The 15596-nt window shown below is 39.3% G+C and overlaps 4 protein-coding genes, 1 long non-coding RNA gene and 1 pseudogene across 8 annotated transcripts in view; 4 read left to right on the forward strand and 2 right to left on the reverse strand.

Moving 5' to 3' along the window:
- On the forward strand, positions 6083–6892 carry LOC109129036 (annotated as a pseudogene).
- LOC104731863 (putative lipid-transfer protein DIR1) lies at positions 7213–7879 on the forward strand. Its single transcript, XM_010451362.2, has 2 exons — positions 7213–7575; positions 7671–7879. Exons 1-2 carry the CDS (start codon positions 7266–7268, stop codon positions 7673–7675), a joined length of 315 nt encoding a protein of 104 aa, XP_010449664.1. The 5' UTR covers positions 7213–7265; the 3' UTR covers positions 7676–7879.
- On the reverse strand, positions 7761–8612 carry LOC104731857. The gene is made up of 2 exons (XR_758676.2): positions 8466–8612; positions 7761–7909 (listed from the first exon to the last, which is right to left on the reverse strand). It is a non-coding gene; the product is annotated as an uncharacterized LOC104731857 (long non-coding RNA).
- Positions 7988–9070, forward strand: LOC104731847 (putative lipid-transfer protein DIR1). The gene is made up of 2 exons (XM_010451344.2): positions 7988–8767; positions 8875–9070. Exons 1-2 carry the CDS (start codon positions 8410–8412, stop codon positions 8886–8888), a joined length of 372 nt encoding a protein of 123 aa, XP_010449646.1. The 5' UTR covers positions 7988–8409; the 3' UTR covers positions 8889–9070.
- Positions 8665–12361, reverse strand: LOC104731826 (sodium/hydrogen exchanger 4). Of its 4 annotated transcripts, none has more exons than XR_002035363.1 (16): positions 12104–12361; positions 11892–12010; positions 11695–11792; positions 11546–11605; positions 11408–11454; positions 11131–11325; positions 11002–11048; positions 10811–10877; positions 10572–10672; positions 10387–10488; positions 10088–10232; positions 9901–9963; positions 9725–9808; positions 9325–9624; positions 8844–8931; positions 8665–8752 (listed from the first exon to the last, which is right to left on the reverse strand). XR_002035363.1 is itself a non-coding variant. In XM_010451321.2 (15 exons), the coding sequence occupies exons 1-14, from the start codon at positions 12269–12271 to the stop codon at positions 9325–9327; spliced, it is 1596 nt and encodes a 531-aa protein (XP_010449623.1). In that variant the 5' UTR covers positions 12272–12361; the 3' UTR covers positions 9000–9148. The 4 variants fall into 4 exon arrangements, 2 of the variants coding, with proteins under 2 accessions (XP_010449623.1, XP_010449615.1); XR_002035362.1 differs by having other exon boundaries at positions 8844–8936; XM_010451321.2 differs by lacking the exons at positions 8665–8752; positions 8844–8931 and adding an exon at positions 9000–9148.
- Positions 13542–15596, forward strand: part of LOC104731872 (glycerophosphodiester phosphodiesterase GDPDL4) — a 5895-nt gene continuing 3840 nt past the window's right edge. The window contains exons 1-4 of the mRNA XM_010451374.2: positions 13542–13802; positions 14067–14360; positions 14561–14676; positions 14766–15031. Coding sequence (XP_010449676.1) covers positions 13661–13802; positions 14067–14360; positions 14561–14676; positions 14766–15031 — 818 coding nt within the window. The 5' untranslated portion in view covers positions 13542–13660. The remainder of the gene's footprint in view (positions 13803–14066; positions 14361–14560; positions 14677–14765; positions 15032–15596) is intronic.

Below are 15596 nucleotides of genomic sequence, written 5' to 3' on the forward strand. Positions count from 1 at the left end.
TACATATATTAATATTAATATACAATGCCTGGTCTTTAGACTATATAAGGAAGGCAGTGTAGTGGGTTGTAACGTAGGTGTGTTTCCTAGCTTCTTGTTGTTGTTGTTGTTGGCCTAGTTGGCTAGTTCTTAAATGTATTGTTCTGAACGTTATCATTATGTGTGATCCCGGATCACTGATCCGTCTAGTAATATTATTTAACTAAAGATAAATCGCATTATATGACTCCTAGAAACAATATTCTGATCCGTCTAGTTATCTATAACAAAGTCAAAGCAATATATTTCAAATTTTGTACTCGTACATAGTCATTACTTGGGATTGAATTGTTACAATGTATATCCAAACAACAAAAAATCTTCTGGGAGAAGACAGTGTACAGCAAGGAGAAGAAGTATCCCAAAGAGCTCGTTGGCAAAACTCTTCTGGGAGCATCGCAAGGTTGGGGCATTTCTTGGGAGGGCCTTACCTTGCATCTCACGGATCTGTACAAGCCGTGTGTTTCACCTTCAAAAGTCATATCACTACCTCCACTTGGGCTCGAGTATAAACCCACAACCCATGCCACGGAACTGTCTCTCTCTTCTTCTGATCCTCTCCAAGACGACTTTTTTGTGGCTGCAAAGTTCAATGAGTATCATGTAAGTGTTTGCAAACCTCGTTGGGACTCTGAGTGGACTCACATCGGGACCGCTTACTGATACGGTTCATCAAACTTATTTCAGGAGAAAGACTTTGGGGAATGCAAATAATGAGAAGCAGGGATGCGTTTTGCCATGTCAGCAGGTCGTCGCTAGAAGTGAAGACTCGGGTTGACACCGAGGGTTTGCCGTTTTGAAGATAAGAAGAATAAATAGAGTCGTTGAGCTCTTCCTCTCTTTTATGTTAAATCTGAGTTTGTTAGCTTCAAGAGATGTTCTTGAGCTCTCGAGTGATGTACTCGGGTATTGATCAATGTTGATCATTGCTTATTCAGTTTAACAGCTAAACAGTTACAGATTCCCTCTTGTTCTCTCTTCTGATTCTTTGATTTACAATCTCTGTAATTCTCAGATCCATTCTAATTGAATATAGTGTTGATTTGCAATTGAGATCTATCAACAATCTATCATTGGTGCGTGAAACTTGATCGATCTAAATCGCGATGGGTGTTGGTAACGAATCGGAGCGTGTGGAAACAAATCTCGAAGGTGACGACTAGCTTCGCCGACATTTGAATGTTTTACACGGCGGATTCAAGCGTTTATGTGAAGCGAAACGTCTTCAGGAGGAGAAATTGGAATCTATGGATGCTATGCTCCGAACGGTGATGTCCTCGTTAGATCGCATGGAAGTACGAGCTGGTAAACAGGTGGAACAACCGGAAACTTCATCTCATCATCAGGTTGATCCTTATCCCTTGGAACACAATCGTAGATCTGAGGAAGCTCCGATTCCTTTAGAGAATCGTGCTAGTTTGTTAAAAAAAATTGAAATGCCTATATTTGACGGATCTCATCCGTACGAATGGTTCTCCAACGTAGAGAGGTTTTTTCGTCTTGGTCGTTACGGAGAGGAGGATAAGTTAGACCTCGTTGCTTTGAGTTTGGCAGGGGATGTGTTGAAGTGGTTCAATTGGGAGATGAATAGGAATGAGTTTCGTTCTTGGTTTGATTTCAAGCAACGATTGTTTTTGCGATTTGGTGCAGCTAGAGACGAAGATCCTGGGAATCGTTTGTTTGCTATTAAACAAGTTGGTTCTGTAGCAGCGTATGTCAGTGAATTTGAGGACCTCTCGAATCAAGTACCAGGATTAGATGACTCTCATTTGGAAAAGATATTTTACAATGGACTTAAACCAGAAATGAAGGAGGTGCTTAAGCTGAAAGAGCCACATGATCTTCCACATCAGAAAGCTGCGGTGTTGAGAATGGAGACAAGTTCTTTTTGTCAGTTGGTTGGGGAGAAGAGTAGTAAACCTACTGTTGTGACAAGGGCGTTTGGGACTCGTCCTGTAGTTCAGTATCAACCAGCAAAGCCTGTGTTACTCACTGGTGGTAATAACCTAAACAATCAACAAGGGAATGACCAGAAAGCCTTGGCTCAACCTCGTCAACGCCATACTACAGAAGAGTTGGATGCTATGCGAAGCAAGGGTATTTGCTTTAAGTGTAAAGGGAAATACACACGAGGTCATGTTTGTCCCTTGCGTGAATTACAAATTCTAACAGTAGTTGATGGTTTAGAATTGGAGGTTATAAGTGAGGAGTTGCAAACTGAAGTTATCGAGGAGATAGTACAGGCTCCAGAAGTGAGATGTCTTTCTCTCAACTCGTTTCTCGGATTGCATTCTCCAAGGACAACGAAGTTAACTGGAAGGATTGGCAAGAGTAAGGTAGTGATATTGTTGGACTCAGGGGCGTCTCATAACTTTATCACGCCTGCAGTAGCGGCTCGTTTGAAGTTGAAAGTCTCTAAGACTAATACCTCAGAAGTGATCTTGGGTAATGGAGCATCGGTTCATGGTTTTGGCGTTTGTAAGCGAGTTACCTTTCAAGTGGCGGGTGAAACGTTTGTTACTGATTTCATGGTGTTGGATTTGGGTGCGGTGGACATCATTTTGGGTATTCAGTGGTTGGAAACTTTGGGAACATGCCAAGTAGACTGGAAATTACAGGAATGGCAGTTCAACTATCACGGTAAACAAGTGACATTAAAAGGAGATCAATCACTACACGCCCCAGCTTTCTCTATTAAGACTCTCGCAGCCCCAACTCAAAAGACATTGGCAGACAAACACTCTTTTGGGATATCTACAACACAAACACCTGTTTCGAACAAACAACTTGTGCCCTTGTTAGCAGCAGTATTGGATGAGTTCGCAATGGTGTTTGCTCTTCCCGTAGGCTTACCACCAGTCCGTGGCCAGGAGCATGCTATCACCTTACGTCCTGGAGTACAAGCTATCATGGTTAGACCATATCGATATCCCCATTCTACTAAAGAAGTTATGGAGAAGATGGTAGATGAGATGTTGATAGCTGGAATTATACGTCCGAGTAACAGCCCGTTTTCAAGTCCTGTCTTGTTAGTAAAGAAGAAGGATTCCTCTTGGAGGTTCTGTGTGGATTATAGAGCTTTGAACCGTGCTACTATACCGGACAAATTTCCGATACCTGTCATTGACCAATTGTTGGATGAACTGTATGGAGCAGTTATATTCTCAAAGATCGATTTAAGATCAGAATATCATCAGATTCGAATGTATGAGGATGATATTAAGAAAACGGCTTTCAGAACGTTAGAGGGTCACTATGAGTTTTTAGTGATGCCTTTTGGTCTCACTAATGCCCTTGCAACCTTCCAATCACTAATGAACAAAGTCTTCAAACCATACTTGAGGAAGTTTGTGGTTGTATTTTTTGACGACATTCTCGTTTACAGTCAGAGCGTAGAGACTCATGCCACACATTTACGTTTGGTTTTACAGTTACTAAAGGAGAATTGCTTATTTGCAAACCAGAAGAAGTGTCTTTTTGGAGAACAGAAAGTGGAGTATCTAGGACACATTATTTCAGCTGATGGGGTAGCTACTGATACAGTGAAGACAGAAGTGATGCTTAAGTGGCCAACTCCAACAAACATTAAACAGCTAAGAGGTTTTTTGGGTTTGACTGGGTATTACCGTAAGTTTGTTCAAGGTTATGGGATGATTGCTCGACCTCTAACAGCGTTATTAAAGAAAGAGCAGTTTGGTTGGTCTGATGAAGCTCAGAAGGCGTTTGATCATTTGAAACAAGCGATAGCCTCTGTTCCAGTCCTTGGTTTACCAAATTTTGACAAAGTGTTTATTCTTGAAACAGACGCATCGGGTACAGGTGTGGGAGCTGTATTGATACAAGATAAACGACCATTGGCTTACTTTAGCCATGGCCTCACAGATCGGGAACAACTCAAGCCAGCCTACGAACGGGAGTTGATGGCTATTGTTATGGCAGTTCTTAAGTGGAAGCATTATCTACTTGGAAGAAGATTTGAAGTGCATACTGATCAACGAAGTTTGAAGTTTCTTCTTGAACAAAAGGAGGTTAATATGGAGTATCAGAGATGGTTAACTAAGCTGTTGGGTTTTGATATGGATATTATTTACAAGCCTGGTGTGGAAAATAAAGCAGCGGATGGTCTCTCTCGCATTCCCCACCCGGTTGCTGCTTCGTTACTAGCAATTACTGTCTCGGAGGCAATACAAATGCAAGAACTTTATAAAGAAATTGATGCAGATCAGGGGATTCAACAGTTGTTGACTCAACTTCAGTCTACTCCAGAGTCATGGGGACATTATCATTTGGTGAACGGACGACTCTGGTACAAGCAGAGGTTGGTAATCCCTAAGTCTTCTTCGTTTATTCCTCTGATCCTTGGTGAGTTTCATGATAGCAGAATGGGTGGTCATGTGGGAATCCTTAAGACTCTTAAACGAATTCAATCAGTTTTTCACTGGGAAGGTATGCACAAAGATGTGCAACGGTATGTGACTGAATGCACTACTTGTCAAACTCATAAGTACTCTACGCTAGCTCTAGCAAGACTGTTACAGCCATTACCCATACCCACAGCGATTTGGGAGGATGTCTCATTGGATTTTATTGAAGGTCTACCAATGTCTAGAGGAGCTAACGTGATATTGGTGGTGGTTGATAGGTTAAGCAAGGCAGCTCATTTTCTGGGTTTACGACATCCATTTAAAGCTGGTGATGCTGCGAAGTTTGTTTCAGAGGTCGTTCGTCTTCATGGTTTTCCTAAGACTATGGTTTCAGACAGAGATAGAATATTCATGGGGGCGTTGTGAAGGGAGTTGTTTAGGTTGGCAGGCACTAAATTGAAGTTTAATACAGCATACCATCCCCAAACTGACGGTCAAACGGAGGTCTTGAACCGTTGTTTGGAGACGTATTTGCGCTGTTTTGCCTCAGGTCATCCGAAGACGTGGTTTAAGTTTCTTATGTGGGCTGAATACTCTTATAATACGGCTTATCATTCAGCCATTAAGTCCACTCCTTTCAAACTGATGTACGGTAGAGATCCTCCTACATTGTTACGTTTTGAACCGGGCTCTACGACTAATGTGGATTTGGAAGCTCAGTTGCAAGCTAGGGATTATATGCTTTCTCATATCAAGGCTAATCTTCAGAGAGCTCAGGATATCATGAAGAAACAGGCTGATAAGCACAGGCGGGATGTGACTTATGAGATTGGTGATTGGGTGTATCTTAAGCTTCAACCGTATAGGCAACTGACGGTGGTTCGCAGGTCTTGTCACAAGCTATCAGCCAAGTTTTTTGGTCCTTTTCAGGTCGTGGAGCGTATTGGTGCTGTTGCCTATCGTCTCAAGCTTCCTGATTCTGCGAAGATTCATGATGTGTTTCACGTTTCCCAACTTAAGAAGGTCATTGGTGATCCATCGTTGGTCCAACAAACGGATCCACCTGAGTTAGTGGAGGATGCCTTTTTGTTTCCTGAGAAGGTTAAGGAAGTCCGTTTTACTGAGAATAATCAACGCGAGTTCTTGGTTCACTGGTTCGATCGACCACCAGAGGAGGATTCTTGGATGCTTTCCAAAGAGTTTGTCAGGCTATTTCCAGAATTTCAGCTTGAGGACAAGCTGGTTCTTCCGGGGGGAAGTATTGATACGGTTCATCAAACTTATTTCAGGAGAAAGACTTTGGGGAATGCAAATAATGAGAAGTAGGGATGCGTTTTGCCACGTCAGCAGGTCGTCGCTGGAAGTGAAGACTCGGGTTGACACCGAGGGTTTGCCGTTTTGAAGATAAGAAGAATAAATAGAGTCGTTGAGCTCTTCCTCTCTTTTATGTTAAATCTGAGTTTGTTAGCTTCAAGAGATGTTCTTGAGCTCTCGAGTGATGTACTCGGGTATTGATCAATGTTGATCATTGCTTATTCAGTTTAACAGCTAAACAGTTACAGATTCCCTCTTGTTCTCTCTTCTGATTCTTTGATTTACAATCTCTGTAATTCTCAGATCCATTCTAATTGAATATAGTGTTGATTTGCAATTGAGATCTATCAACAATCTATCACTTACTCTCTTTTACCAGCCTCTAAGCTCATGTTCTCCAAGAGAGACCAAGCCTTCCACATTACCAGTTTTAAGGGTCCCTACATGGGTTCGCTGTATCTCAGCAACTACAAAGAGATCAAGCATAAAGATATACGCCTAAGAAATATGCCTAAGATTCCACAGGCAGGTTGGGAGATGTTGGATAATTGTTCCATAACCAACCACTTAGTGGAATCTCCCTCTGGTGAACTTTTCTTCATCAAGTGGTATGTATTCTTTCATTAGTAGTTTAGCTACTTTTAATTCAATCAAGGCAGAGTAAAGATATTGAGCTACTTGTTTTCCTCTGTCTAGGTACGCACAGTGTATTCACCAAGAGGACGAAGATGGTGATTTGGAATTTGCCCACAGCAGTACTAAGCGGTTCAATGGTCTTTAAGCAAGATGGGATGAGCAAAGACTTTTGTTACACTGAAGATATTGGAGATCTCTGCATCTTCCTTAGTAACAGTGAACCCTTCTGTCTCTCAGCAAGCTTGTACCCGGGGCTCAAACCTAACTCCATCTATTACATTGGCCCTAGACATGGTTGTTACGATCTAGCTTCTGGTACGAACCGTCCCTTCCCTTTTGATCAATTTGGCAAACCCTCGCGGGTCAGTGCCCCTTACTGGATCTTTTCGACCTCTCCTCTGAGTTCTAACTAGGATCTAGAACTGCCTTGTGGTTTGTGTGATTTAAGATTTGGATTTTATAATTTATATATTAACGTTCTCTGGTGTTCTGTCATTATATTCCTTGTAATGGATTAAGTTAAAATCCCTTATGCATCATAGTATGTCACAAGGCTGGAAAAATACAGAGGTGCTTGTTAAGTTTCAAACAACATAAAGAATCTTAAGGTCGTTTCATTTTCATTGGCTTGTTCTTACATGACAAGAGGAAAGACTTTTGATTAACAAGGACAAAACACGATCATACGACCAAAAGCCATCAGACTTATATTTCACCAAAAGTCTCCCACATTTGTCTGTTTGTGTACACGTTTAACTCATACAGCAACTTGGCTGAAAAAAAAACCCGTGACTCCACGCTTTTACTAGCTCACACTTAACGTTAACGTTGCTATATAATAAGCTCACTACATTTGAGAGTTTCACAAATCACAATAGAGTTGAGAGGGAGTGAAGATAAGAAAAAGAGAGAATGGGTAAGAACAACACCATAATCCTCTTGCAATTTGCTGTTCTCGCGATAGTTTTAACAATAGTGAAAGAAGCTACAAGCATTCCCATTTGCAACATCGACACGAACGACTTGGAGAAATGCCGTGCAGCCGTCTCTGGAAACAACCCTCCAGCTCCTGGACCGGACTGCTGTGCAGTGGCCAGATCCGTTAATCTACAATGCCTTTGCCCGTACAAGCCTTATCTCTCCAGTTTCGGGATTAACCCATCTAAGGTCAGGCCTCTTCTAGCCAAGTGTGGTATAAACAGTCCTCCCTCATGTTTCTCAGGTAAGCAATCAGAGTAACCGCAAGATTTTACTGTTCTTTCTGTTAAAAGAGAGGGAATCTTACGTTTGTTTTGTTGTCCCTTTTGTAACACGCAGCTTGAGGAACTGAGCTCAGACTCTGTCTTGCTCTGAAGTCTCTAAGCGACTCTGTCTTACCCTGAAGTCTCTAAGCTACAATATGTCATGTGCTGTTCTGATTCGAATAAGTTCTCAAATCACCTTCTCTATTACATAGATAAACTATGTTCTATATTACTACATACTGTATTATGAAAAGAATAAAGTACTTTCTACTTTCTTGATTATCTAGAAACTTGTCTCCTTATGCCTATTCCCTGCAAAGAACCCACAATATAATTGTCAAGAAATGTAAAATCATTCAATGTTTTCATTGAGAAAAGGCCATACATTTGACAAAATAACAAAACAAGGACGCGTTTGTAGTCGACAATATTTGGAAAAGGACTGTGCACAATATGATAGCATCTTAACATTTACTTTATAAATCTAAATTAATGTTGTCTTAATCATTTCTAGCAATGTAGAGAGCAAAAAAAAAATGACAACAATAATTACCATAAGCTCCCACATGTGTCTGTTTGCAATTGCTGACCCTTTCAACTTAAAAGGACGACTTACTACAAAAGACTAGAGAGTATTCAACCCATATCATACGCTAGCTTCCACTCAAAAGACGACTTAACTACAATTTCAACTCAAAAAACGACTTGACTACAAAAGACTAGAGAACTCTTCAACCCATATCATACAATCTTTCTAGCTTCCACCTTAGCATTAATTTGTTTATAAAAAGCTTCTTAAATTTAAGGGTTCCATGGTTATTAGTCAAGAGAGAGGTAGACATAAAGAGAGAATGGATAAGAATAATACCAGATCCTTTCTGAAATTTGCAGCTCTTGCAATAGTTTTGTCTGCCTTGGTACTGATGGAAAAACCTACGAGCATTCCAGCATGTAACATCAACGCAAATTATTTGGAGAAATGCCGTCCAGCCGTCACTGGAGACAACCCGCCGTCTCCAGGCAAAGAATGCTGTCTAGTCCTCCAAGCAGCCAACTTGGAATGCATTTGCAGATCCAAGTCTTACCTCCCCGTTTTAGGGGTATACCCGTCTAAAGTACAGGATCTTCTGAGCAAATGTGGCGTTACAACAATCCCTACAGCTTGCCAAGGTAAATCAAAGTACCATGGAACTATTAGAAACTGGTAGATTAGTAGGATCCGGATATTAAGTAAAGAAAGACTTACGTTTATTTTGTTCTTCTTTCTGTAAACGCAGCTTCAAAGAACTGAGTAGGAGATAGACCGTCTGAGTTTGCTTGATCTTGTCCTGCAACTGATCTGAAGTCTCTTATTTACAATGTATCTTTAAAGTTCTGATCCAAATAAATCACAGACTTGCAATGATCTTTAATCACTTTATGTATATAGAAGAACCATATACATTAACGAAAACGTTAAAATATTGTCTTATAGCTACATTGACTATCCTACTTTCTTGATTATCCAAAAAAAACTAAACTCATCATGTCCTTCCCGCGGAGATCTCATGACTATTCTGCAAAACAAAAACAGAGAATCATTCGCTTATCATGATGAATATTGTAAGCACCTCTGCCCGGATGTACTTATAAATCCGGTTACACATTCTTGATCAGCCGAGGTGCTTTTGCTGCAAATTACATAACTATATTTGAGTAGTAACTTGTGGTAATAATAGAGGGTATACCTAGCATTCTGGTTGGTTTTCTCGACGAGGTCCACCGAAGATAGGCCTCATGTATTTGTCATCGAACTTTCTCCAGTAGCGGTGGATGGTGTAGACAGGTTGTTCCATCAGAAGGGAGATACTATCTTTAGCTCTATTGAAGTTTGTGGAAGCGGACTCGTCAAACGAAAGAAGAGGAAGTGTCGCATCTTCCTTCGGGGAACCTGGCTCAGTGCGTTTACCTCTATTTCCCGTGTTGTTGTGACTTGCATCATGAGGAAGCAGATAGTTCACAAGTGGCTTTGTGAGGAAACCAAAGACCTGTTTCGTTACATGAAAAAGAAATTCTTTTGATCTTTACGCTGGTAGAAAACTTTGAGCAGGGCCATATACTAAGGAAAGGAAGTTGTATTTGTTTTACCAGTGTGGTAAAGAGGACAACAATAGTGGTGTTGGTGACCATGGCAGCATTCACAGGATCCAACGTAACTCCGGAGTATGTGAACTTGCACATCAAACATATACCAAAATGAGATATAATGGAAATTTTACCAATATAATGTAAAAGAAATCTATGAATGTGCAAAAAGAAAAAACCTGCTTGAAAGCCAGAGCGATTGAGACAGCACCCCGCATAAGCCCCGCCCACCAAATGATCACCTATAAAGTATACAAAGAGCGAACTTCACAACAGACACTTTGCCATTCTCAGATCATATACTTAAGATTTTGAGCCGAGCTGTTGTGCTTCTGATAATATAGCTGAAAGAAACAAAGGCTAAACCTGGTGCTTAAATGTGATAGACTCGTTTCTTTCAGTGTGTCTATTCATGAAATTTGTTAAGACTGAGAGCGGGAACACAAATGCTGCTCGTCCAAGTAATACGAATGCGGTTATGACACTAGAGACACCCAGAGTACCCCCAACACTGCAAGAAGATGATTTATGTTATGTCTTCATAAGGAAGAGATTTTAGCTCTTTCATGTCATCACCACAGCTTAAGAAACATGATAGAAGAAATATACAAGGTTCATATCATAATGCTGTGTTTTGTTTTGACAGAACGTCCTAAACGCTATACCTTAAGCTGCTTGTCTTCCACTTTGTAACATCAAGAGCATCTGTTCCAACATACAAAAATATGAATGTCTCCGCAATAAAGGACATCATCGCAAAAACATGCCTGAAAAATAGAGATGAACATTCAGACAAAAGTGATTTCTGCATCGAGACTTCAGAGATATCAATAATTGTCTGAAACATTGCCTGGAAGTGATTCTTGAACTCTCTGTCACATTATATGATGCATAATGCGACATTAAAACACCACAGAAGAAAACAGTGAGAATTCCGCTTAATGAGAAGAGCTGCAAGAGAACAAGAACATAGAGCTAAAACATAAAAATGCTGCATTCAAATTCCAAATGAACACTTAAAAAATATGAGACGAGTCTTTGATTCAAGCTGGGTTTAACTGATTGCTTATTACAGTAATGGAGTATTACCTCAGCCAACATATATGAAAGGTAAGCCATTAGAACCATGATGGCCAGTTCGCGTGTTGTTGAATGTCTGTTAGCAACCATATAGTTAACGAGATCAATATACAGGCACATTTGAAGCATGCAACTTAACTTATTGACAGCAATCAACTTAAGGCTGAGATGACAAATTTGCAAGTTTAGTGTACTTTTACCTTCCAAAATACAAGGTTTTAAGGACAAAAGCTGTTATTAGCCCCACCTGCAAGACAATCACGTTTCTAAGAAAACTCATGATATACTTCAAACAGAGTAAAAATATATATGCCTACTCAATAGCTTACAGCAATTCCGAGAATTGTGCTAGTGGAGAAGAGGTACAAAAAGTTTCCAAACACTTGCAGAGCAGTCCAACCGTTGAGGCTTTCAAAGTGAATCTTTTGCACGGCATTGAACAGTACAACTGAAGTTGCATCATTCACCACTCCTTCTCCAAAGACTAAACTGTATAGCAATGGTGTTTCATCTTGATGAAGAATCTGTAAAAGTTAAGATGCAATGTTAAAACATAAACAAGTTCTAAAAGGAGTGGTAAGACAAATAATCTTTTAAATCAAGAACCTGTAGAGTGCAAACAGTATCAGTGGACGAGAAGATCGTTCCAATGGCTGAATCAAGACAAGAAATCATTCACTCTAATAAACTGGCCAGTAATAACCAAACGATGAAAAGAAAACATAGTTTAGTGAGAAATGTCACCTAGATAGTCTCTAGCACTCAACCCCTTAAATCCCAACTTGGGAAACAGCCACCAAGTCCCTGGTTCAGATTATAAAATTGTTAACAACTCAGAAGGCAAAAAATCTGAAAACACATGGTCAAGTCATACAAAGATTAAATTTTTTTACCAAAGGAAATAATGACAGTAGAGATGAAAACACCAATCACCCCAAAGGACATGATGGTTAAAAAGTTGTGAAAAAACTTCTTTTTCTTGACTTGGAATCTGCCCCACAAACCCATATAATAAAAAAATCATCACTCAGTCTCTCCATCAACACAAGATAGTAACTCAAAACGAGAGTAAGCTAGCAGCTTGCTTTACCCAGCATTGAAAATAATAGGAGGAAGAAGGTAAATGAAGAAGAGTTCTTCATCAAACACCAAAATGTGAGAACTTTTTCCTTTACTAATAAGCAAAATCACTGTTCCTGATACTGCTCCCTGGTTATACAACAAAACACAATCTGATAAATCCGAAAAAGCTCAAAACTTTGTGTAACCCCAAGACCAATTTTTTTAATAAGAAAAACTTACGACTAAAATGGCGGTAATGGATTCATTGACCCATCGATTCTCTTCAAGCAAGTGGCCGATAACTAAACAGAGACAGAGAATAGCTATGAAGACTGAGATTGGTATCACCTGAGGATGTTCAGCTGCTAGCTCATTCTTCCATAAAAACTCTGTAATTCCAACACCCATTTTTTCACAAAACTTCGTTCGTTAACAAAAAACCCAATCGCAAAACCAAAACAAGGCACAAAGAACGATAGAGAGAGACAGAGAGAGAGTGTGTGAAGTGAGAGATTTGAACTGCGATGAAGAAGGCGGTGGTTACAGGTGGCGAGGAGACGAAAGACACGTGGCGTGTTTCCTAGTGTCACCAGACTGAGTAAACGTGAGGCTTTTTGGAATTATACGGCACCGTGGGCTTTTAAGGCCCAAAAGTAAATTTTAATAATTTTTTTTTTCTTTTTTTTTTTTTTAAAGTACAGAACTATTCTTGCTGCGATTCACAACTCACGACAATCTTCAAGTTTATTGTATAACTAAACCGTCTATAGTTTTGCTACATCCAAGACTGGTTAAGACAAAGCACGGCAGCAGAATGTGACCGTTTCGTTTAGCGCGTTTGGATGATGTAAGTAAATGACTCAGTGACCAATATGGCCACATGCCACGTGTGAATCTTGTTGGAACCTATCCTTTAGTTTCAATCGATTCCACCGCCATCAGCACCAAACCAACCAAGAAAAAAAAGAAACAGTCATTAGCTATAATATTTACATATAACTTTGGCCTCATATCCATATATTTTTTTAATATGTTATTACAACACAAAAGTTGACACAGGTGTATCGCAATATTACATGCATTGTATATAGTGTGTACATACATGCTTGTTGTTTATAGCTGGTTTTGGAAATAAGTAGTAGGTCGTTTATAATGGAAAAAAATAAAGTAGGCCGTAGTATTTAATGTTAACCGCATTTCTTTTATTTAATTTTTAAAAAAAATTCCAGAAAATTATGCTTAATTACTGGTTTCTGCTTTCTACAACTTTTTTTTTTCTTTTTCTACTTTCTACAACTTTAATCAAAAAAAGAAAATATTCTCTAATGTAAAATCGTGAAGTATAATTTTAAAAAATATATATTAAATAGTTGCGTATGGAGTTTAAACTCTCTCTTTAAAAAAAAAAAGAGAAACCTCAAAGTTTTATCACTCCCAAATATTTTCTGTCTGAATGAAGACATCAAGACATCTATATTTCCCTAATAAGAAAACATAATTCTAGTTATTTTTTTTTTGGCTAATTAGAGATTTATTACTAAAAAGTAAAAACACACAATTTAAGTTGATATGTTCTTGTCAAGTGAACATGTCAAAAAAAAATGAAAAAAGTACAATAAAGGTCTTTTTGTTTTCCCTTTTTAAAAATAATCAACGATCATAAATTCATAATATATAAATTCGAATCCCAGAAACCAAAAAAGAAAGCTCTCTCTCTCTCTCTCTCTCTCTCTCTGAGTAAATCTCGTTTGGTCGAAGTTGGTGAAGTCGCCGCCGGGACAACTCTGGTATATCGATATGACATACATGCGAGACCATCCAGCAATGCATGGTTTACAACCTTCAAAGTTTCTACTTTTAGCTCTTCTTTTGATCCAGTTGCTACTCTCTACTCAACTCGTTGCTCAAAGATCTAAAAGTCCATGGCAGACACTCTCTGGTTCGTTCTCTTCTATCTTCATCTCCTTCTATTCTCTTTTTTTTCTTCAATACCTTTTACTGTGAATTGATGAAAACAGAACATAAAGGTGTTTCCTTTGTCACTCACTCACTTTGATTCTTCAAATTTGGGGTTTTTTTTTTAGCTTCATCTTTAGAAAAATCGAAGCTTTATGAACATATACTGTGTTTGTTTTTTGTTTCAGGGTTTTTAGCTATTTTGGTTCTGTTATTGAATCTTTTCTTGATTTGGCATCTTTTGTAGGAGATGCTCCTCGTATCATTGCTCGTGGTGGGTTTTCTGGGTTGTTGCCAGATTCAAGTCTCGATGCTTACAGTTTCGTAGGGCAGACTAGTGTGCCTGATGCTGTTCTTTGGTGTGATTTGCAACTAACTAAAGATGCTATTGGGATTTGCTTCCCTGATGTGAAAATGATGAATGCTTCCAATATCCAAGTAGTTTACCCTAAAAGGAAAAATTCTTACTTGCTTAATGGAGTCCCTACTCAAGATTGGTTCACCATTGATTTCACTTTGAAGGATCTCAAAAGCGTTTTCTGTAAGTTCAACGTCTCACTCTCAGTGCATCTTTTTGATCTTGAGTGTACATTCTAGTCTCTTGGACTATTGGATTCTAGCTCTACACATCTGTTCCAATATATATATAAAGACTGAATTTGAGTTGAGTATAGTTAGATTTGCTTGCTGTTGTTCATTAAGTTGTACTGTTGTAACTTTCTTGTATTTTCACCTGTGCAGTGATCCGAGGAATAATGTCACGCTCAGATGCATTTGATGGAAACGGTTACACGATATCAACAGTTCAAGATATAGCTACGCAGTTAAAACTCCAGAGTTTTTGGTTAAATGTTCAGGTAAATTCTTATGTCAGTAGTAAGTTTCTTGCTCTTTTTGTTGCAGTTTTAAATCTCAGCTCACTTTAACATGGCTTGTCTTTATTCAGCACGATGCATTCTATGCGCAACACAATTTGAGCATAAGCAGCTTTCTGCTATCAGCTACCAAAACTGTGACTGTTAACTATCTCTCTTCCCCTGAGGTGAATTTCTTTCGGAATATTGGTAGCCGTTTTGGACGCAAGGGGCCAAAGTTTGTGTTCCGTTTTCTTGAGAAAGATGATGTTGAGGTGTCAACCAACCAAACCTATGGATCTCTTGCGGGAAACCTAACTTTCATCAAGACTTTTGCTTCGGGAATTCTTGTTCCCAAGTCTTACATATGGCCGGTTGAAAGCCAATACTTGCTTCCCCATACATCTGTTGTTCAAGATGCTCACAAAGCAGGATTAGAAGTATATGCGTCAGGTTTTGCAAACGATTTTGATATTGCATACAACTACAGTTTTGACCCATTGGCTGAGTACTTATCGTTCGTGGACAATGGGGATTTCTCCGTGGATGGCTTGGTATCTGATTTTCCACTAACCGCATCTTCGGCTGTTGGTAAGTAGATCCCTTTCTTCTTCATCACATCTACGTATCATATATATGTTCTAGTACTACTAGAGAAAGTACAACCACTCAAGTTAAACCATTCTTCACTTTTCTTATTCCTCAGACTGCTTCTCCCATCTTGGAACTAATGCTTCAACACAAGGTATGTGAGTTGTTCATATGTGTGTTTACTGGCTACATTATTACTACCATGTCACAATAACCAACGGTATACTTTTTTTCATCTTCTATATGGTTCATGTCACAGTGGATTTTCTTGTTATATCCAAAAATGGAGCAAGTGGAGACTACCCTGGCTGTACTGACTTGGCCTATTCAAA

This window comes from Camelina sativa, chromosome 2, assembly GCF_000633955.1.
Source record: "Camelina sativa cultivar DH55 chromosome 2, Cs, whole genome shotgun sequence".
Taxonomy (NCBI): Eukaryota; Viridiplantae; Streptophyta; class Magnoliopsida; order Brassicales; family Brassicaceae; genus Camelina; species Camelina sativa.

Coding starts and splice junctions, on each gene's coding strand:
- LOC104731863 (XM_010451362.2), top strand. CDS start 7,266: ATGGGTAAGAACAACACCATAATCCTCTTGCAATTTGCTGTTCTCGCG.
- LOC104731847 (XM_010451344.2), top strand. CDS start 8,410: ATGGTTATTAGTCAAGAGAGAGGTAGACATAAAGAGAGAATGGATAAG.
- LOC104731826 (XM_010451321.2), bottom strand. CDS start 12,271: ATGGGTGTTGGAATTACAGAGTTTTTATGGAAGAATGAGCTAGCAGCT. Junction 11,606..11,694: donor TACTGTCATTATTTCCTTTG/GTAAAAAAATTT, acceptor AATCTGAACCAG/GGACTTGGTGGCTGTTTCCC. Junction 9,809..9,900: donor TCGCTCTGGCTTTCAAGCAG/GTTTTTTCTTTT, acceptor TTGATGTGCAAG/TTCACATACTCCGGAGTTAC.